Here is a 25,674-nt window from a genome sequence, read left to right on the forward strand (position 1 = left end):
AAAACCCAGCCACCTTAACACTGTTTTCAACATTTTACAAAAGGGTATTCCATTGACCATGGAATAAAGTCAGTCCAAGAAAACGTTCTTTCAAACTTATTTACTGTGAACACTCATTTGACGAATGTGAATGTTTTAAACAAGCTGATTTGAAGAATTAAATATTATATTTTAAAAAATTGTGGACTGGGCTGTGACGCAGCTAGTTAGTAGCCAGCTTCATTAAATCACTACTGACCGAGAGATCATGAGTTCAAAGCCAGCCCAGGTCAGAGTAAGCTCCCGCCATTAATATTCTAGCTTGCTGTTGATCTATGCATCTGTCAAGTAGGAAATTTAGGTATAGGCTTTATGCGGGGAAGTTAATTTAACTAATTAACAACACTATAAAACCTTCCAGCAGCGTGCAGAAGAATGAGGAAGTACTCCATCGAGGAACTTGGTGTCACAAGTGGACGGTGAAGCAGCAGCTCCCCCTGTGGCGGGAATTGAGCCCTCATGAAACCGAAAATGCTGGAATGTTAAATGCCTCTGTGTCTGTCTATGTATGTTGTATGCCTAAATTGCACTGAATGTTTGCCCTGTATATGTGCATTGTAATCCGCCCTGAGTCCCCCGGGGTAAGAAGGGTGAAATATTAATACTGTACATAAAATAAATAAATATAACTATTAATGCCATCCTCCACGTTCCCCCTTTTCCTCCACACCCCTTTTGAATAATGCTGGATCTGAAGATCTATGGAAAATTAGAAAGCTTAGTCACAACTAACATTTTTCTTAGTCTTATTTTTATTCCTTAACAACCAACATTAGTTTTCATTGAGCTAGTGTTAGATGCGCTGAGTACATCTTGGATCTCCTTGTTTTAGTCATGCTGTTTCAACAGGTTATTGTTTATGAAACAGCACGCCACTCTCTTCGAAGATGGAATTTGAATTGCAAGAGAGGAATTAAGTTGGTGCATACAGTTCTTATAACACAGCTCCAGCTACTTCTCTTAGTTTTAGTGAGAAAAAAGGTAGAACATAAAAGTGCTCCATCATAGTTTGAGAGAGTCTACCGCTCTCTTGTGGTGATGGTGATTTTGAATTGATACAGTTGATACAAATGAGTAGGGATGCTCTCCATACTTCTTGGAAAAATATTGTATGAACAACAGTGGCTGGCAAGGCTTGTAGTCTAGCATAATTAAGTGACATAATATAAGTGACAGTGGTTAGCTAGCACCTGAAGAAACTAGTATATATTTTTAGAAAACAATGAGCCAGTTAACTATGACTAGTTCCAGATCTCAAGTTGTTGTACACTATGAAGATAGTCGGAGAACAAGTACACCTTCACATGACCATAGCTAAACTATGGAATCTACTGCTTCAGGATATAGTAGTATCCACCAATTTGGTTGATTTAAAACGGTGGTTCCCAACCTTTGGGCTTCTAGGTATTTTGGACTTCAATTCCCACAATCCTAACAGCTTGTAAGATGGCTGGGATTTGTGGGAGTTAAAATCCAAAACACATGGAAGACCAAATATTGGGAACCACTGATTTAAAAAGACGATTAGGGAAACTAAGATGTTATCTCTATCCATCACCAGCTCTTTCTCAGTATGGTTCTGTACATCAGTTGTGAGGGAACTCGAGCAGGAAGGTACTATGGCTTTTCTGTCTTGTCTATGGCCTTCCCATAGGCATCTGCTTGGTCACTATGTAACAGAATGCTGGGCTAGAGATACTCTTGGTCTGGTCTATCAAGGTGCTTCTTTTGCTTTTAGTTCTTTAGTTTAGTTCTTTAGTTTAGTTCTTGTTTGCTGCATTGCCTGTATTGAATCACTACTGACCGAGAGATCATGAGTTCAAAGCCATCCTGGGTCAGAATAAGCTCCTGGCCATTAATAGTCTGGCTTGCTGTCGACCTGAGCAGCCCAAAAGACAGTTGCATCTGCCAAGTAGAAAATTTAGATACCACTTTATGCGGTGAGGCTAATTTAACTAATTTATGACACTATAAAACCTTCCAGCAGTGTGCAGAAGAATGAGGAAGTATTCCACGTGTATGCATTAAACCATTTGTTTTTCTATTATGAGAAAATTCCCTAGGTGATTTCTCAAAATTTCTTGTCAGAAAATATATGTTGTCAAGTCTAGAAGACTACTACATGCCTCTGCAATATATTTGCACCAGCACTGAGTAGACTGCCATGTCTTGTCAATTAATTAGTTGGAGAATCTAGAAAGGAATGAATGCTTCTTCATTCTGGCCTCCAAGGCTGGCTTCAAGTTGTTGCAGAAGAAACACTAAATGCACATATACACACAACATTTAAGATCAAAAAATCAGCATGACAGTGATGACTCGTGGTAATGTCTGAAAACATTATTCTTTCTAACAAACCAAGTGATCTACAATTCCAGATTGAAGGCCCTCAGTGCTTGTTCAGATGGCTGAGTCCTTCAAATCTTCTGTAATAAACCGAAGGTAAGTCCTGGGGGAGATTGGGGTAGCATGGCTTCACATTCAAGGGAACATCTCCTGGTTTCTGAGGCAAATGAACAAACATAGAGGCAGATGGAGCAGTGGCTGGCTTCAAAACAACTTGCGGAAAGATGTGGATTTCAGAGCATAAGCTTTGTGGAGCCCATTTCTGCAGATTTTCCTGGCTTCTGTTAGAAAGTAAACATAAGAAAAGAAGTGGAGTGACTCAGAGAGGTTAAATAGCTGTTTGATTAATTTAAGACAACATTCTGCCACTGTTATGGTGCCAACCATGCACTTATAACACTGAATTGTGACCACTTCGGAAGGCAGTTTACAGCAATATTTGTCATTAAATGGATAGCAAGGCACTCTGGTTGCTGCATACATTGGGGGTGGGGGGAGGATATGAATCATCTGCTGGTTCATTCCTACATGATAGCATTCATTCAATTTGATCTGGCATACATAGAGAGGACCATATATTGTGTAATCTTCCAGGCAGCAGCTTTTCTGTCTGCTGTAAATCAAAATACAATGCAGAATTATAACCCAAGTATCGGGCATTTCCAGATCCTTTGACCTTGTCATGCTGTCCTCACTTTGCAAGAACTGAGCAAGACTGTCAAAAATCGGGGTCTCTCCAAAAGTCTTTCATTCATAAAGTAAAGCTGATAGTGCAAAACAGTAACTGATTGATACTATAGTGCTCTGAAAAAGGTAAAGGTTTCCCCTGACATCATTCCTAGTAGTAACTCCCTTCACATAGAAAAAAAAAACCTTAGGGAAGCATTGAACACAAAGAATTGAAAGAATACTTCCTGTGAAAATTCAGTGGTGTTTGTTTGTTTGTTTGTTTGTTTGTTTGTTTTGCATAGTTGCTTTCTGGTTTATTAAATGCTACTCCGCAGAATGGAAAATTACCCACAATTGTTTCATTATTTTAAACTACTGCATTTTTCAATTGAAGCATGTGATAATATAAGACAATATGAAAAATTCTGAAAAACAAATATTTGAAAAAGGTGAAAAGTCAACCAGAGGAGAAAACACAGTTTATTGGAGACAGAAATTGTGGATGTCTAAGAGATGAGCAAGAAAACAGGAACCTGATAGGAACAATGCAAAGCGATTGTTTTAGGGAAGGCAGTTAAAGTATTTTATACTTGATTTAAAGTACTACAATCCCAAATACATAGTGGTATTTCAGCAGGTTTTAGAATGTTTGCCACAAATACCAGGCAGCTTTCATGGGATGAAACCTTCGTCTCCCTAGATTTTTGGATTATAATATCCATACTCCTTTGCCACTGACCACACTAGCTGATTTTTCTGGAATTTAAAGTCCGAATCACAGGGGGCAGAGGGAGCTCTTTATCCTGGTGTATTGTATATTAAAGCTCCCCCCCCCCCCGGTGGGGCAGCGGGTTAAACCGCTGAGCTGCTGAACTTGTTCACTGAAAGGTTGGTTGTTCAAATCTGGGGGGCGGGGTGAGCTCCCGCTGTTAGGCACAGCTTCTGCCAACCTAGCAATTCAAAAACATGCAAATGTGAGAAGGTCAATAGGTACCGCTTCTGCAGGAAGGTAATGGCGTTCCATGTAGTTAAGCTGGCCACATGACCTTGGAGGTGTCTACGGACAATGTCGGCTCTTTAGCTTAGAAATTGAAATGAGTACCACTCCCTGGAGTCGGGCATGACTAGACTTAATGTCAGGGGAAATTTTTACATTTACCTTTATAGTATATTGACCTGTACCTGTGAAATTCCTGGTTATTGTATCCTGCCAAGGCCCCTGGATGTGCACAACTGTACAGGGCGGAAGTCCGGTAGTGAAGCCTGCGATTATGCTTCATTTTCCCAAAGTGACGTCTGTTTTTCTCCATCTCCTGCTTTATGGAGTTGGCTCTCCCAAACTTGAATCTCCTCCTTGGCGGTTGCCTAGAAGATGAGAAAAGGCACTTGAGAACAGTTCTATAAATAACCATGGTTTATTTAATCTGATCTAGGAAAATGCATTTTCAGATTCCCCCCCAGGATTCCCAGCCCTTCCTTCAACTGGATGATATTTAGACTGCCATTGAATGGTTCCTCCTGTTAACATGCAAATTCTAGACCAGGGGTCCTCAAAATTTCTAAACAGAGGGCCAGGTCACAATCCCTCAAACTGTTGGAGGGCCGGATTATAATTCGAAAGAAACATGAATGAATTCCTATGCACACTGCACATGTCTTATTTGTAGTGCAATGGCCTAACGACCCCCGTAGGGGTCGGGACCCCCAGGTTGAGAAACACTGGTTTAATGGTTTTTAGTGTTTGGCTAGAAATCCAAGAGACCAGATTTTGAATCCTTACCCAGCCATGAAAACCCACTGGGTGACATCGAACAAGTCACACCCTCTCAGCTCAAGAGGAAGGCAATGGCAAACCCCCTCTGAATAAATCTTGCCAAGAAAGCCCTATGATAGTGTTGCCATAAGTTGGAATCGACATAAAGGCTCATAGCAACAACAATGGCACAACTGCCTTAACAATGTTAACCTTGCTGTAGAATGGGACCCTTGCAGTGTTTCTTCAGCAGTTGCTTCCACAAAATTGCTGGCAATTGTTTCTCAAATATATCAGCACATTAAAAATGCAATTCAGAGTTGGGTAAATCTAAACATTTTAATTGGAGGGAATTTGATAGTTATGGCTCTCATTACTGAGTTATCAGAACTTGTTGAAAATTGCTGCTAGCCCCACTCCCCACCCTTTTTATGTGGGAAAAAGCTATTCTAACAGCTGGCGGGAGTAAGTATAGAGACATCTAACATAAAACACTGGTAGTAAAACACAAAAGAGATCTTTCAGTCTCCTTTGTTACCTTGAAAAGTCTTCACAAAGCCCTATATTTCAGAAGTCTTGGCCATTATAGTATATGTCAACACTTAGCTTTTACATCATGTCCATTGCATTATCTTCTCAATGTTATTCTGTCTCTTTCTCTCTCTGTGCATGTGTGTGTATGTGTGTATAACTGTTTTGTCACTTTAACATGTTTCTTGATGTGGAAATGGATATACTGCTGCTTTCCATTATTTCCTTGCACAGGCACTTTGGTTGGATTTTTTCCAATTTGATCCCTGAACCTGCAGGTGGCAGTAAGAGCTTAGCAATTTCCTGGATAATTTCTGAGTCCATGATGTAGTAACTTCACTAACTTGATAAAAGAAAGTGGGTGGACTTGTTCACGCAATGAATGCTACAACCAAAAATAAGAAAAAGGAGATGGCAAAAATCAAAAGTTTGCTTATTTAACAGGTATTGCTGTACCAATCAGTTCCAACCAGCTAACTTGTAGGAGCCACTGTGGCGCAATGGGTTAAACCAGGGGTCCTCAAACTTTTTAAAGAGAAGGCCAGGTCACAGTCCCTCGAACTGTTAGAGGGCCGGATTATAATTTGAAAAAAACATGAATGAATTCCTATGCACACTGCACATATCTTATTTGTAGTGCAAAAACACTTTAAAACAATACAATAATTAAATTGAGGAATAATTTTAACAAATATAAACATATTAGTATTTCAATGGGAAGTGTGGACCTTCCTTTGGCTGATGAGATAGGATTGTTGTTGTTGTTGTTGTGTGGTTTCAAGTCATTTCAGACTTAGCTTGAGCGAGGGCTGGGTAAATGAACTTGGAGGGCTGTATCCAGCCCCCGGGCCTTAGTTTGAGGATCCCTGAGTTAAACCCTTATGCCGGTTGAACTGCTGACCTGAAGACCTGAAGGTTGACGGTTCGAATCCTCAAGACGGGGTTAGCTCCCATCCATCAGCCCCAGCTTCCCATGCAGGGACATGAAAGAAGCCTCCCACAGGATGGTAACACATCCGGGCGTCCCCTGGGCAATGTCCTTGCAGACAGCCAGTTCTTTCACACGAGAAGCAACTTGCAGTATATTCTCAAGTCGCTTCTGACACAGTAAAAAAAAGTTAACTTGTGGTTGAATCCAGAAACCTCCTCTATGTAGGGCCTCATCACACTAGAGAATGAATCCACTTTAAATCCAGTTGCTGCCTCCTGCAGAATTCTGGAGTTTTGTAGTTTAGGGAGGAGCCTTTAACAGCCTCACTAAACTACAAACCCCAGAATTCTGTAGGAGGCAGAAACCGGATTTAAAGTGGATTCATTCTCGTGTGATGAAGTCGTATGTTTAGTGATGTTGGAGGAACTAAAACAAGGCACAACCCTCTCTTTGTGAAAGTGATGGAATGCTGAAAAAGCCTTTGTGAACACTGCCTTCTACTTGGTTCTCTTATGCCATAGGTTCAAATTTATTGGCTGTGCTACAAATAAACAACAGAGAAGAACAACGATATAATTTGGACGCAGTGGCAGGATTTAATGAGAAGGTTAAGTCTGAGGCAAAGTCTTATATCAAGTTACAACGTCATGGTCCTCAAACTTGATTTATTTTATGGGCTGCTACTTATCTAAGCAGATGAGCCAGCATGGTGTAATGGCTGGAGCACTGAATAATAACTCTGGAGGCCAAGGTTCAAATCTCTGCTCCTTTGGCAAATCACACTCTTTCAGCCTCAAAGAAAGGCAAAGACAACATGCCTCTAAACAAATCTTTCCAAGGAAACCCTGTGATAAGTTCCCTTAAGACAGCCATAAGTTGCAAATGACTTGAAGGCACACAACAATAATTATAAACAGATAAACACACCAAAATAGCCAGTACTTACTATGCACATAGTAAATCTCACTAAGCTGAATACGATCTCCTTTCATGATAGTGTAACTAGAAAGCCAAGAACAATGTATTCATTTTTTGTTCCAATTGTTCTTAGTGTGGATTTGAGGCTCCAGATTTCATTGGCTGCGACTCCCATCATCTTTAATCATGAACAACACAGATTATGTGTGGTAGCAATTATAGTCCTGCAGCATCTAAATGGAGCCCCCGGTGGTGCAGTGGGTTAAACCCCTGTGCCGGCAGGACTGAAGACCGACAGGTCGCAGGTTCGAATCCGGGGAGAGGCGGATGAGCGCCCTCTATTAGCTCCAGCTCCCCATGCTGAGACATGAGAGAAGCCTCCCGCAAGGATGATAAAAGAGCAAACACCCGGACGTCTCCTGGGCAATGTCCTTGCAGATGGCCAATTCTCTCACACCAGAAGCGACTTGGTTTCTCAAGTCACTCCTGACACGACAAAAAAAAAAAAGCATCTAAATGGCCATATCCCTACCCCTTTCCTGTTTGTAAAATCTTCAAGCAGTAGAATTATTAACCATTTTAAAGGAGGGGGTATGTTATTGTTTTCACTATTGATTTTACTGGCATTGAGTTGTCCTGAAGTTGTAAGCTACCTTGAGTTCTATAAAAATAGAATAGCAGTGTCATCACATTAGAGGAAAAAGCCACTTAAAATCTGGTTTCTGCCTCCTGCAGAATTCTGCTGTTTGTAGTTTAGTGAGGCTGTTAAAGGCTCCTCCCTAAACTACAAACCCCAGAATTCTGCTGGATTTTAAGTGGATTTTTCTTGAGTGTGATGAGGCCCGTGTCACTCTAGCCTCACTCTCTCAGCCAGCAGGTGGCAGTTTATTTCATACATCAGAATAACTACTACGGTGCAGAGAGGCATGCTTGAAGCAGCAGTTTGGTGAATGCCCATTGTTTTGTATAGGTTATCTGATCATTCCTGTTTGTTGACAGAAAGGAATTTTGTTTTTCAATTTCTATTTGAGATCTAAGCCAGATATCACAGGCATGTGTTCTTGGAGGGGTGGGCAAACCATCTTTTCCGTCTCCACTAGCCTGAAAGGAATGTAAGAATAGATGCACAGCCTGCATAACTCCAACCTATTTGTCTTAATCTACAACTAGGTAGAGTAGGTCACTAAACTGGAAGTGAAATGCTAAGTGTGGGAGGGATACTTGGAAACACCAGATTCTTCAGCCTCCCTTGCAAGTCCCTGCCACAGATATTCCACTTACCATCTCAAGTGTAGTTCAAATAACCCCTGGCCTATTTCTTTATTGAGAGTAACCTTTTCTATACAACGATCCATGTTCTAACTATCAAATTTTGCTGCAGAGAACATTGCTTATAAATTCTGGTAGGCACTACGCAGTGCATATGTAAATCCCCCCTCTCCCTCCAATGCAGCTAGTGGCATGCAGAATTTTTCTGCTATACATAGTAGCTGGCGTGATTTAAGAGTGAACACCAAGAAGAAATGATGCTGACAGAAGGGAAACAAAAGACTTGAAGGCACACAACAATTATAAACAGATAAACACACCAAAATAGCCAGTACTTACTATACACATAGTAAATCTCACTAAGCTGAATGAGATCTCCTTTCGTGAAAGTGTAACTAGAAAGACTTACTCCGTTGACTGAATTGAAGGGCCAGGCAGACCCTCTATGCCAGTGTTTCCCAATCTTTGGTCCTCTGGGTGTTTTGGATTTCAGTTCCCACCATTCTTAACAGCTGGTAAGCTGGCTGGGATTTCTGAGAGTTGAAGCCCAAAACACCTAGAGGGCTAAAGTTGAGAAACACTGCTCAAAGCCTAGTATAGTGTAGCAGATGAGCAGGAATTAGGGACCATTTCATAGAATCTTAGAGTTGGAAGAGACCTCTTGGGCCATCCAGTCCAACCCTCTGACAAGAATCAGGAAAATAGCATTCAAAGCACCCCCAACAGATGGTCATCCAGCATCTGTTTAAAAGCCTCCAAAGAAGGAGCCTCCACCACACTCTGAACACACTGAACAGCTCACACAGTCAGGAAATCCTTCCTCATGTTCAGGTGGCATCTCCTTTCCTGTAGTTTGAAGCCGTTGTTCCACATCCTAGTGTCCAGGGCAGCAGAAAACAAGCTTGTTCACTCCCTATGACTTCCCCTCACAATTTATACATGGCCATCATATATCCTCTCAGCCCTAGAAGATTTGGACCAGCTCCTAGAAGAGTCCAGTCAGTATGGCCAGTGATAAAGCATTAAGTTCAAAAACATCTAGAGGGGTACAGACTCCCAGCTCCTAAGTTACAAGGCCAGACTAACTAAGAAAGGCAACTCAGATTCAAATTCACAATTGGCTGTGAAACTAATTTGCTGGTGTTCTCTCAGCCTAACATATCCCACAGGATTGTTAGCCTCATATGGATGGACAAGAACTAAGCATAACGCCACAAGCTCTTTGGTGAAAAATCCGAATATGAACCAAGTGAACAATTGTAGATCAGGGACCACAGAGATTTATAAGTTACCTTGACTAGAGCCATCTAGTAAATGATTAAAAATGTACATTTTTCTTCATATATTTCTGAAAACGATTAGTGAGAGAATACATAGCAACAATCTTGTTGCATTTGGGTGAAGGCAGAAACATTTCTAATGTTCATAGAGTTAAAGTACAATCTTACTGTAAGACGTTGGAATGAATGTGGGAAACAAGCCCCACACTCAAATTTCCCAGTTCTGAAAACCTCAACATTGAAATGCAGCCTTTCAGGAATGATGAATAGGATGTCCAGGTGGTTCAAAATGAATTATTCTATATGTATACTTTATGACTATACAGTCTAGGATGATAATAATGGATGTTTTAAATGAACTAGCGAAACTACCTATTTTTTCATGTCAGGAGCAACTTGAGAAACTGCAAGTCGCTTCTGGTGTAAGAGAATTGGCCATCTGCAAGGATGTTGCCCAGGGGATGCCCGGATGTTTGATGTTTTACCATCCTTGTGGGAGGCTTCTCTCATGTCCCCGCATGGGGAGCTGGAGCTAACAGAGGGAGCTCATCCACGCTCTCCTTGGATTTGAACCTCCAACCTGTCAGTCTTCAGTCCTGCTGGCACAAGGGTTTAATCCATTGCGCCACCAGCGGCTCCTTAAAACTACCTCTGAGCATGCATTGCCTAATAAAACTATAAATTAATGGGGTCCCCATAAGTAGTCAATCAATTTGAAGACAGAAATATCTACCATAGGAGCACTTTAAGACCTGGGAGGTTGCTACAACCACTGGCTGCACTTTAAGAACTTTGGTAGCTTTAGTGTGAGTGTTACTATCCTCCTTTGCACTTTAAAAACTGTAAGATTTATACAACCACAAGCTGCACTTTACGAACTTTGGTAGCTTTATTGAGACTGCTAACATCTACCACCCATGCTAGTTCCGATCTCCTGGTATCTTGTAACACTGCTGTTAGCTGCCTGCGGGAGAGGTAAGGAGGGGAGTGAATTGGAGATCCCAGTGCGAGTTAAACCGGTGATAAATCATATAACCAGCAGTGAAGCATGGGGTGAAAATAGGAAGGTAGACTGCGTCATGGAGGAGGGAGGGTGTTCCATTGGTCGGGGAGCCCCCATAGAAGTCGTGGTGGGGATGGGGAGATACGGGAAAAGGAGACCTCGAATTCGGCCTAGGGATCGTACAACAACATTAGTAACTCCAACTCGGTCTCCTGATATGGTGAATTGGTGTAACCAGGTCGGCGGTCCCCCCGGATTGAAGGTGGTGCTGTTGAACGCCAGATCTGTCAATGGCAAAACAGCTTTCATGGGGGCAAACAAATTGAAATTGAATCCAGACAAGACAGAGGTACTCCTGGTCAGTCGCAAGGCCGAACAGGGTATAGGGTTACAGCCTGTGTTGGATGGGGTCGCACTCCCCCTGAAGACGCAGGTTCGCAGTTTGGGTGTGATCCTGGACTCATCGCTGAGCCTGGAGCCCCAGTTTTCGGCGGTGACCAGGGGAGCATTCGCACAGTTAAAACTCGTGCGCCAACTGCGCCCGTACCTTGGGAAGTCTGACTTGGCCACGGTAGTCCACGCTCTGGTTACATCCCGTTTGGACTACTGCAACGCTCTCTACGTGGGGTTGCCTTTGAAGACGGCCCGGAAGCTCCAACTAGTCCAACGTTCGGCAGCCATGATACTAACGGGAGCGGAGCGCAGGGAGCATACAACTCCTCTGCTGCACCAGCTCCACTGGCTGCCGATCTGCTACCGGGCTCAATTCAAAGTGCTGGCGTTGGCCTTTAAAGCCCTAAACGGTTCTGGCCCAACTTACCTATCCGAACGTATCTCGGCCTATCAGCCCGCCAGGACCCTAAGATCTTCTGGGAAGGCCCTGCTCTCTATCCCGCCTGCTTCACAGGTGCGGCTGGCGGGTACGAGAGACAGGGCCTTTTCTGTGGTGGCCCCGCGGCTATGGAACGCCCTGCCCTTGGAGGTAAGATCAGCCCCTTCATTGATGATATTCCGAAGAAGATTGAAGACCTGGATGTTTAAGCAGGCATTTGGTTAACCCAATGCAACGAATGGTAACTGACTAAAGGACTGGCAACATGGATGACGAACTGGATCACGTTTTTAGTTAAGAGTCGAACTGGATTGATATTGATGCATGAATTGTGTTTTTATGTTTTTTATGTTTTTTATGCTTTTAACTGTATACTGTTGATTGTTATATTATGTTGTAAACCGCGTTGAGTCGCCGGCTAGGCTGAGAAACGGCGGTATATAAATATAGCAAATAAATAAATAAATAAATAATGTATAAAGACAGGTTGGAGAGGCAGGACAAGACAAAACCATCAACATACACTACTTTCTAAGTATTGGACAAACCCTGTTATGGGGAATGAGTGGTTTGTGTTATGGATGGAATCAAAAGTTACTTACTCCTCACAGGTTTCAGTCCTTTGTGTGTTTCCCCTCAGGATTTTGTCTCGCAGGCAACAAATGGCAAATGAGATGGACATGGCAACAATTACGACTCCACTGATGAGAGAGGCTATGACCGCCACCCGAAAACCCCGGTCTAGGGGTTTTGGAATCACTAAAGCAAACAAAAACAAAACATGCCCGTCACAAGTCGCACATTATCAGGAGTGTTTCTGAGCAGTAGAACCCACTTTTCCCCATTTATTTTGATCAACACATTTCCAATCCTCATTTTTGCAAAAATTTGAAAGATTCAGGCAATCTTGACCTGCATTTGATGTAGATCACTCTCTACTTATACAAAGTTCAGGAATAATTTTTGAGCCAGTTCAGACCCAGCATACCTTCACAATGTGGCGGAGAATGACTCCAGTAAGAGACGCTTCCTTTAAGCAAGCAGGTCAACCTTCCATATCCCACAAGCTGATATCCCTCTGCACACCAGTAGGTGATAATGGAGCCCAAGGAGCTTCCAGAGCCCGCTTCAATGTAGTAGAACCCATAGCTTGGAGGAAGGAGAAATGTGCATTGAGCTGCCACAGATGAAAATTAAAATAAGTGTAAGTTAATAAAGGAGATGCACAGATCTTTAGCAAACAACGACATTGTTAGGGCCAGGCTTTAGCACAGCAGGTTAATTGCCAGCTGCAGTAAATCTTGCCAACCGAAAGGTTGACAGTTCGAAGCCTGGATTGAGGTGAGCCCCTAGCCTTTAGTCCAGCTTCTGCCTACCTAACAGTTTCAAAAACAGCAATGTGAGTAGATAAATAGGTAGCACTTTGAGCAGGGAGGTATTTAAGGTGCCCATAAGGAAATGCCGGAAAAATCCCGGTGATTTGATCAAGGAGGAAATTTATGAACAAAAGTTATTTGGCAGGGAAGGTGGAGTGACAGCACCCCATGTGGCCGGAACCGAGCACAACCTCCAAGATGCCGAAGATGGACCAATGGATAAGAACATTACTAATTATATAGGGAACCATGTTTATCAATTACCAGCTGGTTTTGCCCATGTATATTTGAGGAGAAATGCACATTCTCTTTGTTAGTGACTCCCAGTCACTGAAGACAGCAACACACTGGAGAATGCAAGACGTTCACTATATTTCTCAATGGTATAAAAGTAATTGGGTCCCCCCAGTGGTGCAGCAGGTTGAACTGCTAAGCTGCTGAACTTGTTGACTGAAAGCTTGGCAGTTCGAATCCGGGGAGTGGGGTGAGCTCCTGCTGTTAGCCCCAGCTTCTGCCAACCTAGCAGTTCAAAACATGCAAATGTGAGTAGATCAACAGGAACCGCCTTGATGGAAAGGTAACGGCAATTCATGCAGTCATGCTGGCCACATGACCTTGGAAGTATCTACGGACAATGCCAGCTCTTCGGCTTAGAGATGGAGATGAGCACCACCCCCTGGAGTCGGACTCGACTTGACTTAATGCCAGGGGAAACCTTTACCTTAAAAGGAATTAGATCTACAGTATGCTGTAATGGTACAAAAAGAATTATGTGGTGAGTGTTATTTATTTAAATAGACACCTCTGAAATGAAATGCTTCTATTTAATCAACCACGATTCAGCGATATGAAGATACATTTCTCATTCTAGACCAGAGTTTGGAAAAGTTAACAGTTGAGGAATGAAGTTGCCCCCATCCCCAACCCCAGTAATATTTCCAAGATCTGGCCAAGAGCCACTTTCCTTGAACCAGACTTCTGGTTTCAGAGTCTAGGTCCAAGGAGTGAGTAGAACTGATATGCTTAGGAAAGCATTTTCAGTGAATGGTGTGTGAGTAGGAGAAGCACCGCCTGATTACTAACCCAGTGCTCTCCTGACAGCTTCTCATCCTGCTTTCACAGAAAAGAATTCAGATTGGGTATTTCCTGTGTTCCTCTTAACATACCAATCTGCCTTAGTTTCTCCTCTCCAAACTACCACTGTCTCTTAAAGGAAGCTGCATATTTTGCATAAATTAATGCTTGATATGAAATAAACAGTTCTGTTTGCAAAGAAATGTTCAGCTGTTGTGTAATTAATGTGAAGATTGTGATAATTCTATCCATTCTAAAAGAAACAAGATATTAAGAAGAAACCATAATATGTTGTCAAAGGCTTTCATGGCTGGAATTAATGGGTTGCTGTGAGTTTTCCGGGTTGTGCGGCCATGTTCCAGAAGCACTCTCTCCTGACGTTTGGCTACCACTATTGAAAAACTCTAAAATCAGAACAGTGAATAAAGAACAAGACTCAAAAAGCAGGGGAATTCTAGGCAAGAATCAATGAGGGCCAGCTAACACCTTCCAACAAAGGATTCCCCCAGGCAGCAACCAGCCAGGCCTTGAAACTTCAGGCCATTAAATCTAACCAAGGTGGCAAATTGCAACATTCACACGTACCTCAAGCAGACAAGAGTTCTTTCACCTACCACAGATATATAAACCTCAATTACTTAGTTTCCAACAGGCCCCTCAACCTCTGAGAATACCTGCCATAGATGTGGGGGGAAACGTCAGGAGAGAATGCTTCTGTAACATGGCCATACAGCCCAGAAAACTCACAGCAACCCAAACCATAATATGTTTGAAAATATAAAGGACACACTTCTACTCGAACACACATAACCCAACAACACTATTATTGCTTCTGTCTCTTTCCAAAATCGCAGTCAGCGATGTGTTTTAGGGCATGTGCATGAATGTGTGTGTGCATACACAACCATATATATGTATGGTTGCAATTACGAAGAATGCATAGAATTGTGTGGGGGACAATCTCTACCTTTTGAATCCCATTAAGCCCAAAAGTCAATATTTCCTATCAAGAATTAATATACTACTATTTTACAGTTTGTATGGAAACCTCATCTCAAGTGTTTATGAGTCATCTATGGGATGACCAAGAATTTACCGTTTGAGCTCTGTTATGAATGTAGCAGGTGCACATATCCCTACCGGCACACAAGAGGTGTCCTTTGGCTGCAGGCCTGCTGACGGAAGCAAAAACAGAGAAACATGGACAATACCTGAAAGATTGACCTGTGAAGCATTCCCATTGGCAGCATCTTTAAGGAATTTCCTTATGACAGTCTCCTCCGCAGGGATGGTTGTTGAGGATTCAGTTGCTTCACTCAAAGTAAATTCTAGGCAACTCCAAGCCAACAGACACAGGACTGTATGTTCCTGGGACCTTAATGTCTTCATATCTTTAGGTTTTGCTGGGGCATCCTGGAGTTCTCCCAAGTTTCTAAAGTATGTGTGTGTACTTTCCCCTTCTTCACGCAAAAGCTGAACAGGCAGCAGTAAGCTGGATTTTAGGGTTTTAGCCTTGAGAAGGAAAGCCTGTTTATTCTCCAAACAGTTTGATTCTTACAAGGCTATACTAACTCACTGTTTGCTGCAAATAAGTTATTTTTTTAGTCTTTTCTATCACTTTGTTAACAAGCAGCCCTAGATACAGACCTTTATAATGTTATACACCATTGGAAAAACAGGGGTAATAAAACCAGCACTGTGAGACCATGGAGGCCATTTGGAGACCAGTCATACAATCATATGTGCCAAATAGTACTGGCACTTTAGTCAAGATAATTCGCTTCTAATAACCCCTCAAGATAAGGAGTGTTAACATCGTCAGTGTAATTAACTCACTCTGGATTGTACAGCAACTGATTTATATCTCCTCGCACTGGGTTTACAAGATAACCAATGCTGAGGAAATCCTCTTTTAACAAATGGCCAGATTGCTATCCTGAATATGTTTGCTGATTTTTTTATAGCTCTGTCTACATTGTTGATGAGCAAGCTTGTCACAAGGCACTAGAGCTGATTGGAAGCCTGTCAGGTGAATAAATTAATATCGTCAGACACTGCAGACTAATTCAACCAGAGAAGTCAGCCATATGAACCAACCTGGACACAGCATATTATTTGAGAACACAGAAAGGCTGGACCACTCCAACAACCACCATGTCGGACTGCACAGAGAAACCATTGAAATCTGCAAGCATGTGGACAATTTCAACAGAAAGGAGAAAACCATGAAAACGAACAAAACCTGGCCACCAATATTTTTAAAAAACTCTAGAATCGGGATAGTAAATAAAGATCAACACTAAAAAAACAGGGGAATTCCATACAGGAAACAATCAGGGCCAGCTAACACTGCCCAACAAAGGATTCCCCTAGGCAGAAAGCAGCCAGGCTTTGAAGCTGCAAGGCTATTCAATGCTAATCAAGCTGGCCATTTGCAGCATTCACACTTGCCTCAGACAAAGAGTTCTTTCTCCCACTCTGCACATTCCACAGATATACGAGGGGTATTTTTTTAAGTAAGGTCCGTTTGAACATAAGCACACAACGAAAGTTTATTTCAAAAAAGTAAATTTATTTTCAGAATGTACATACTTCACTCTATTGTTCAAACACTTATCATACCTCTGAACCAATTTTAAAATACCCTCTTCATAAAAACTTGCTGCCTGCTCTGATAACCAAGAGTTCACTGCCGTTTTCACGTCGTTGTCATCATTGACGTTGTCACGGCCATCTTTGAATTGTCGTACCCACTTACGCACTTTGCTTTCACTCATAACAGTATCACCGTACACTTCACAAATCTATCAATGAATTTCTGCAGCAGGCAGGTTCCTTGCTGACAAAAACCGTATCACTGAGCGAACCTCACATGCGACGGGTGAGTTGATAATCTTAAACATTTTTAAAGCACAGAACAGAACCGTACAGATTAGCTACAGAGCAGAAATTGCGCACAGTTGTTCCCAAGGCATGCCGGTACACGACGCACGCGCTCGTTGTGGTATGCACACAAACTACTAGTGTCTACAACAAAACGGACCTTACTTAAGAAATACCCCTTGTATAAACCTGACTTGCCTAGTTTCTCACAAACCTCTCAACCTCTGAGGATGACTGCCAGACATGTGGGCGAAATGTCAGGAGACAATGCTTCTGGAACATGGTCATACAGACAGGAAAACTCACAGCAACCCATCGTCAGCATTGCTTTAAAAAAAACCATGTTTTTTAGAATTTAAATGTTACCTATGGCAACCTTTATTTCAACCCCCTCCCAAATATGGCGACTAGCAAGGAAAAAAGCCATTATTATTTATTTTTGATTTCCCAAAGTACGCTATCTGTATTTTAATATAGTTTGATATGCTGATGTACATTTGAGAAAGAGGGAGAGCAATGTATTTTCTCTTCTAATGATACATTCATAAACTTCATAGACTAAAAGCATTTTTTTTCCGTTTCAGAAAAAAAGTAATTTTGTTCATGCTTTGGTCATCTCAAAATGCTATTTTGATCTTTTCTGTCTGATCTGAGTAAACAAACTCAATTCATATGAGCAAAAGGAAGGAGGACAGAAGAACTAGATGTTTATTTTAGTCTTGAATTGATGTGGTTGCAGCCCTCTATATGAAAAGCAGATGAGGAAAAAGGAACATCTCATTGGGCTTTTCCCAACATGCCTATATGGAGGAAGATCACTCACACCCAGTATTTAGAGGGGAAGCCCTGGCTGCCCTTATTTTTCATCCCCTGCCTGAGCAAGACTGTTGATGACTGGGTTCATGGAGTCCCCTAGGGGAGATAGGGCGGTCTATAAATAAAGTTGTTGTTGTTGTTGTTGTTGTTGTTGTTGTTGTTGTTGTTTTTATGGTTATGGAGGTTTCTCATGCAAATGATTGCCACTAGCTGAAACCAGTGATATGCAGAGTTACTGGATCTCAGGGCTGAAACCCCACGTCTCCAAGTCTTGTGCACCATCCTTAGGTTGAAGAAGATGGTACAAATCTTTGGATTTGAGGGGGGGGGGAATCTGTTCTAGGCAAAACTAAAGGGTTGGCTGAAAATCTCTAGTTCAACAAGGAGTGTAGCAGCTTTCTATAGCTTCAACATTTCAATTGCATGGTTGCTGCAACTCCCAAAGACTTTCCAAGGGCCTCAACATATGTGTCATCCTTCCTTCCCAAATGTTGTGGCACCAGGTTTCCTTCTCCACCTCCCTCTGCATCCAGCTCCTAGCTAGAAACAAATGGAGCGGATTAAGTGTTCAATACCCCCATCTTACTACATAGGTGAGAAGGAACATGACCTGAGTTTTACCTTTACCTGGGAACAGTCCAAACTTTAAATCATATTTCTGATTTAATTTACAACAAGGAACCATCTTTCTCTATGAGGAATTATATTGGTTCTTAATGCATAAATCTTAATGTCATCACCAGAGGATTTCCTTAAGTCTATTGTTTTGGTTCATAAAACTCAGGGCCTGGGACAATACTGAACTGGCAAGCCTGACTAGCAACCAAATAGCTTTGTTTAAAACACTGTGTTCTGCATTGTTCCTGAATTGTTTTCTCCATTCATACCCCTTCATATTGCTGTTTCATGTCATGTTCCCTCTCCATACTTCCACTCAGGCTAGGCTCAGAAGGGAATAACTATGCGCCATTGGCACCACTGTTTCCCACATTGGCTTTCACCTCCCCCCACCCTTTTTTTTTAAGGAGTAGTATGTATTTTGTGTTATGGAGCCATAGCAAGTTAAAGTGATGTGAAACCACACTAATTCTACAGTATAGATACATTTGTAGTTTCAAAATGGACTGTTTGCTTAGGGCCCTTCCACACAGCCATATCAAGGCAGATAATCCACAATATCTGCATTCAACTGAGGTATCTGAGTCCACATTGCCATATAACTCAGGTCAAAGAAGATAATGTGGGATTTTATACAGCTGTGTGGAAGGGGGCTGGGGTTATCTGCCATGTAATTCATGACTCAGATAACAAATCATGGTTAGCTCTCAAATCATGGCTCATTATGATGTGCCAGGTTAAGTTTTATTCAATGCTTAGACCATAGGTCTTTCCAATATAAGGCAAACAAACAAATACATGAAAACCAGATTATTAAATACAATATCAAATACACCATTAAAATCCTATAAATTACATATTTCAATGGTGAGATATACCCTTAAAATACTACTTAAGATACTGCATGGACTAGCACCTGTATAGTTAAAACCAGGTAAAACCAAGTAAATATAGCATTATTAAAATTTAAGCAGGGAACACCTTGGATATACTGTAGGTAAAGGTAAAGGTTTTCCCCTGACATTAAGTCCAGTCAAGTCCAACTTTGGGGTGTGGTGCTCATCTCCATTTCTAAGCCAAAGAGCCAGTGTTGTCCGTAGACACCTCCAAGGTCATGTGGCCGGCATGGAGTGCCGTTACCTTCCCGCTGGAGCGGTATCTATTGATCTATTCATATTTGCATGTTTTCGAACTGCTAGGTTAACAGAAGCTGGGGCTGACAGCAGAAGCTCACGCCGCTCCCTGGATTTGAACCTGCAGCCTTTTGGTCAACAAGCTCAGCAGCTTAGTGGTTTAGCCCACCGTGCCACCGGGGGCTATACTGTAAAAAGCCACTATTAGTTAAAAGCATCCCCAGCGCAGTCAAATGCAATATCAGAAATTAATCTTGCTTGGGTTTTCTGTGCTGCCAGGGTAAAAAGAGACACCTTGTGAGTAACCACAGGCAGGGCCGTAGCCAGGAAAAAATTTCGGGGAGGGTTGACAATTTTTTTTTGGGGGGGGGTTGAACATTTCAGGGGGGGGTAAAAATTTCAGGGAGGGTTGAACGTTTTGGGGGGGGATTAAAATTTACCTCCTAGCTCAGGCTGAAGCAAAGAGTACAGCAGGGGGCAGAGCAGCCTTCAATAGCCTACAGCTCTGTCCCTGTCAACCACCTCCACCAAGTCTGGCCTCCTTAATGAGAGCATTCAACACCGCCCAAGGCCGTAGCCAGAAAAAAATTTCGGGGAGGGTTGAAAATTTGGGGGGGGGAGGGGTTGAAAATTTCAGGAGGGGGTTTTGAAAATTTTGGGGAGGGTTGAAAATTTCGGGGGGGGGGGTTGAAACCTGCCTCCTAGCTCACGCTGAAACAAAGAGCACAGCAGGGGGCAGAGCAACCTTCAATAGCCTGCAGCTCCACCCCTGTCAACCACCTCCACCAAGTCTGGCCTCCTTAATGAGAGCATTCAACACACACCCCCAACTTGGTTGCTTCACTACATCGGCTATTGCTGCAAGTAATGACAGTGTGAATAAATTGTCAATATTTGCTTGAGATAGTGCTTACAGTTCTGGAGGGACTCTTAATTTTTTGCATCTCATAGACTTAGCATGGGGATTTGGTTAACCAGTTAAAATTCATGAGTAAACCAGGTTTTTTAAAAAAATCTGAAACATTTCGGGGGGGGTTGAACCCCTAAAACCACCCCCTCGCTACAGGCCTGACCACAGGGTTAGTGTCAGCCAAACAGTAGAAAATATTTTCTGACATCGTATTGGTTTGAAGGTGATAAAGAATATGATGTGCAAACATGCCTACTAATTGGTGTTGGAAATTTGTACAGTAATCAGGACCTTTCATGTGTGACATGACACCACTGTGTGTCTTCTACTTCCAAATCATATCTGTCCTGTTGTAAAATATCTTCTGGCCTTAAGTTGCTGGGAAAAGCAATCACATTTTTCAATTATGGCCTATGATGCTAAATCTTATCATATGTTTGGATGGCATTGGGCCAATTAATATTGTGTGACACACGTGCTGTTTTATCTTAGGCTGAAAATTCAGATTGAATCATGGCATGTACTTTCCTCTCTTAAAAGGAACTTTAAATACAACCAAGTGAATACAGTGTCTTGTTGTTCTAGAAGTAAGCCAAAAGATTTCTGCTTCCGTCCATGCTACTTTTGAGGACTCTGGTTGAGCTGCTTTGAAGCTTGTAAAAATGTGTGGCTCTGGATGTTGTTCCTGGAGGCAAAGAGAGTACCTGGCTCTCCTATTTATATGTACCAAGCTCACAAATTCAGTCCTTGTGATGACCTCATGTGATATAACTGCATGAGAGGAAGCAAGATACGTTTTGGCGTGCAAAGCGGACTAGCCAGTTGAGCATTCGTCTTTTGAATTATTTTAATCACAGGCATCTGTAAATTAGGCTTCTTCATTGTCTGTTTGATAGACAAAATACTCACAGTAGCAACAAAATAAAAATAACCTTAACAAAACCAGCCTCTGTGTAGACAAGGTTTGTGCCCCAGGACAGGATCAGTTAAGCAAATGCAAAGCAAAACACTCTTCTCCAATTGTCTGCCTCTCCGTCTCCCAACACCACTTCTGAAAGGCATTACATGTTATTCTTTTTGACTTATTGAAAGTTGCTGAATGGTAAGACAATTGTTATCTAAGTTTTCTTGATTTAATGGGTTTGCTCACTGTAGGATGAGTAATTGGTATAATTTTTCAGTGTTGAAGCTGCAGTGCCATTTGTTGTGCAGCCAATTTTTTTCCATTCATGCACAAACAATAGTTGCGAAGACTTAGCATCCTTGATAGCACAGAATAAATTAGTAAACTTATAAATAAACTTTATTTACTAAGTATAGTGAAAAGGGAAGAATTAATGAATTGGATGAAAGAAGGAATTGACTGGAATATTGTGGGAATCGCCATCTCTGAGTGAAGAAAGGAGCTTAAGCACTCCACACTACAACGTGATATTTAGAAATCCCACTTGATCCTTTCTTGAATGGTATTCATTCACAGATATTGATAAGCAATGTTTCCCAAACTTTTTTTGACCAGAGCCCACTTTCATCAGGGCCCACTTGACTAGGGCCCACTTAGACCAGGGCCCACTTTCACCAGGGTCCACTTAGACCAGGGCCCACTTTGACTAGGGCCCACTTGAACAGGGACCACTTAAATGGGGACCACTTAGACCAGGGCCTACTTTGACCCAGGACCACTTGAACAGGGACCACTTTGATCAAGGCCCACTTGACCAGGGCCCACTTGACCAGGGCCCACTTTGACCAGGGCCTACTTTGACCAGGGCCCACTTTGACCAGGTACCACTTTAACCAGGGACCACTTTGACCAGGGCCCACTTTGACCAGGGCCCACTTGACCAGGGCCCATTTTGAACAGGACCACTTGAAAAGGTCCCACTTTGACCAGGGCCCACTTCAACCACGGACCACATTAACCAGGGACCATTTTGACCAGGTTCCACTTGAACAGGGACCACTCTCCAACATTAGTACCAAAAGGGGCAGGGCTGGTTAGCTCTGTGGAAAGGAGCAGAAATAAAATAAATACATTAAAATAAAGAGGAAGGAAGTTCGCGGATCAGATTTTTGTTCTTGCGGCCCACTGCTGGGCCACGGCTCACAGGTTGAGAACCATTGGTCTAGAGAAGGGCAAATAAAGTAGTAAAAGGTTTGGAAACCAAGCTCTATGGGAAACGGCTTAGGGAATGAGGTGTGCTTTGCTTCAAGAAAAGAGGACTGAAATGAGAACACAGCTATCTTTAAATATCTGAAGGGACAACATGTGAACGATGGAGTGAGCTTGTAATCTACTGCTCCAGAGACTAGGACACAAACCAATGGGTTCAAATGTCAACAAAAGAGATTCTACCTAAATGTTAGGAAGAACATCCTAATGATAAATGTGGTTGTGCAGTGCAGTTGATTGCCTTAGGTTCTCCTTGGGCTAAGGAGAGTCTCATTTTTCCCTTTTGCTTCCATCAGAATTGTGCTATAATTTGATTTCCTTCCACCTAATATCCTTTCCTGGGAAGTCACAGAAAAGTGGAGCAGCTACTCCCCTATTTATTGTACGATGAGGTGAGTAGAACAGAAACATCTATATCAGCACATCCCAGATGTAAACAAGGAGGAATCTCCATCACCTTTTGTTTTGTTTAATCCTCTATTATTCCAGTGCCACCTACACCCACATATACATTGCCTGGTTTCAGCATTGTGTGACAGCTCTTCAATTTATTCTCGTGCTCCAGCCCAGAACAGTTTCAGTGAGGCCAAAGCTGTGAAGGAAGGCAGAAAGTTGCATCTTAAAGGATCAAAAACAACTAACAGAAGAGCTCAGGTATCCCATCCAAAACTTTGTTTTCATTTTTAAAGATCCTACTGAACAGTATGGCAAATACACTCTTCCTTCCTTGCACCAGACTCTATAATTATGACTGCTAGATCAGTGTGAATGGGCAGGTAATGAGAAGAGGGAGGTCAAGGTAGGAGGAAAGAGGCTTTTGAGAAAACAACATCTTATTGTCAGAGAGATGCAGATCAAGTGGATCAAATATGGGGACAAAAGCCTCTGACACTTTATAGCTGTTAGATATGTAAAAATTTAATTTAGTTTGTGGAACGTTGTATTTTCTGTTCATGGAAATTTGTATATATTTGAGCATGTACTTTTTCTCATTTTCTTTTTAATACAGTTTCTTAATGAATGAACTTGATGCAACTTCCCCATTGACTAAAGGATTTTGTGACTTTTTTTCCAAATACATGTGCTTTAGTTGTGCATATTTGATAAAAAGAATGAGGGGGAAACTGACCAGAAACTATGTGAATGCTTCATTAATAATCTAACAGACTATGTACTGAAGATTTTAATAAGAAATATTTCTTAATTAATATTTTTCCCAATCCTGCTTGCAGCCCTTTATGAAAGCCACAATTTATGTAATATCCTTTTTAAACATCATATGGACCACAAAGGCTGCCGGTAAAATAGATCACTGCTCCTTAAACTGTTAGTCCTGACCCTAAATAGGGTCCCCTTAGTTCAATATTGTAAGCATAGAAAATTTGGCAGCGGTAAAAGGTTTCTAAATGTCACCAATTTACACTAATCTGTTAGCAATAACATTCAGTGTTTACAGTGGCAACGTCCTTGCAGACGGCCAATTCTCTCACACCAGAAGGGACTTGCAGTTTCTCAAGTCGTTCCTGACACGACCAAAAGTGGACTCTGTGGAGCCCATGGTGGCGCAATCGGTTAAACCCTTGTGATGGCAGGACTGCTGACCAAAAGGTCAGAGGTTCGAATCCAGAGAGCGGGATGAACTTCTGTCTGTCAGCTCCAGCTTCAGCTGGTCTTCACAGATAGTAAAATCAGTCTATTTAGTATGCCTTGCAAATACCGATTTATTATCTGTAAATGTTTAATTTTTATATCATCTATACATATAATAAACGTCAAAACTTGTATGTGGCGGATGTGTGGCGGTGTGGCGGGAGGAGTATGTGCCAGCGTTTTGATTGGCCAGCCTGAAAGTTCCAACATTCGGATTGGCTGCCGCAGTGGTGCTATTTGCATATGGTCTCTGATTGGCCAGCTTCAAGAGGAGCCCCTGGTGGAGAAAAGAGTTCATGGAAGAAACGGGGACATGAGAAGGAAATTTGCATATGGTCTCTGATTGGCCAGCCTCAAACCCAACATTCCGAGATGACAAAGAGAGGAAAGGAAAGGCCGGGGGCTGGTTCAGAACACTGCCAATACAGACCGAAATAGGCACACAGAGCCCACATCACCCACTCTACATCCTACTGCAGTTTGGAGGAGGATGAACCATGGATGATGGGACTTGCGGTACCACCACTCACATTCTGAGACCGCTGCTAACCTTATCCAATGACTGATCAGGACCAAACTTCCCACATAGACCTCTCATGACCCACTTTACGTCCTGGTGTGGTTTGGCTGGGGAAGGAGCATGGATTATGGGACTTGCAGTACCTTTGCTCAATTCTTGAGACCACTGCAACCCTCATGCAATTACCGATAAAGACCAAACTTTGCACACTGAGTCTCCATGACACACTCTACATCCTGGTGCGGTTTGGGGGAGGATGCACCATGGACGATGGGACTTGCAATACCTGCACTCCCTTCCTGAGACCATTACAACTGCCAACAGTGATGGATCAGGATCACAATTCGCACAGAGAGCCCACATGACCCACTCTACATCCTGGTGCAGTTTGGAAGAATTTGACAATGGATGATGGGACTTGCAGTCACTTCACTCACTTCCTGAGACCACTGAGACCCTTGCCAATGACTGATCAAGACCAAACTTGGCACACAGAGTCCCCATGACCCACTCTACATCCTGGTGCACGTTTGAGGAGGACAGACCATGGATGATGGGACTTGAAGTACCTCCACTCCCTTCCCAAGACTGCTGCAACCCTCATCTAATGTCCGAACAAAACCAAACTTGGCACACAGAGCCCCCATGACCCACTCTACATCCTACTGCAGTTTGGAGTAGGGCATACCATGGATGATGGGACTTGAAGTACCTCTACTCGCTTTCCGAGACTGCTGCGACCCTCAACAATGACTGAACAACACCAAACTTGGCACATAGACCTCTCATGACCCACTTTATGCCATGGTGTGGTTTGACTGTGAATCGAGCATGGATTATGGGACTTGCAGTATCTTCGCTCAATTCCTGAGACCACTGCAACCATCATCCAATTTCCGATAAGGACCAAACTTGGCACACCGGGTCTCCATGATGCACTCTACATCCTG

At 42.4% G+C, this 25,674-nt stretch overlaps 1 protein-coding gene across 1 annotated transcript; it reads right to left on the reverse strand.

Annotated features, from left to right (window-relative positions):
• Nucleotides 1-773: 773 nt before the first annotated feature.
• LOC132776047 (uncharacterized) lies at nt 774-15,651 on the reverse strand. The gene is made up of 5 exons (XM_060777225.2): nt 15,233-15,651; nt 12,560-12,748; nt 12,174-12,330; nt 4,237-4,419; nt 774-2,666 (listed from the first exon to the last, which is right to left on the reverse strand). Exons 1-5 carry the CDS (start codon nt 15,408-15,410, stop codon nt 2,429-2,431), a joined length of 945 nt encoding a protein of 314 aa, XP_060633208.2. The 5' UTR covers nt 15,411-15,651; the 3' UTR covers nt 774-2,428.
• Nucleotides 15,652-25,674: the final 10,023 nt, after the last annotated feature.

This window comes from Anolis sagrei, chromosome 5 (assembly GCF_037176765.1).
Source record: "Anolis sagrei isolate rAnoSag1 chromosome 5, rAnoSag1.mat, whole genome shotgun sequence".
Lineage (NCBI taxonomy): Eukaryota > Metazoa > Chordata > Lepidosauria > Squamata > Dactyloidae > Anolis > Anolis sagrei.

What these genes read in the sequence shown, in the direction of transcription:
- LOC132776047 (XM_060777225.2), bottom strand. Translation starts at nt 15,410, where the DNA reads ATGAAGACATTAAGGTCCCAGGAACATACAGTCCTGTGTCTGTTGGCT. An exon ending in TTCTCCGCCACATTGTGAAG is followed by an intron (nt 12,331 to 12,559) that starts GTATGCTGGGTC and finishes TGTTTGCTTTAG; the next exon opens with TGATTCCAAAACCCCTAGAC. An exon ending in AGGACTGAAACCTGTGAGGA is followed by an intron (nt 4,420 to 12,173) that starts GTAAGTAACTTT and finishes CTCATCTTCTAG; the next exon opens with GCAACCGCCAAGGAGGAGAT.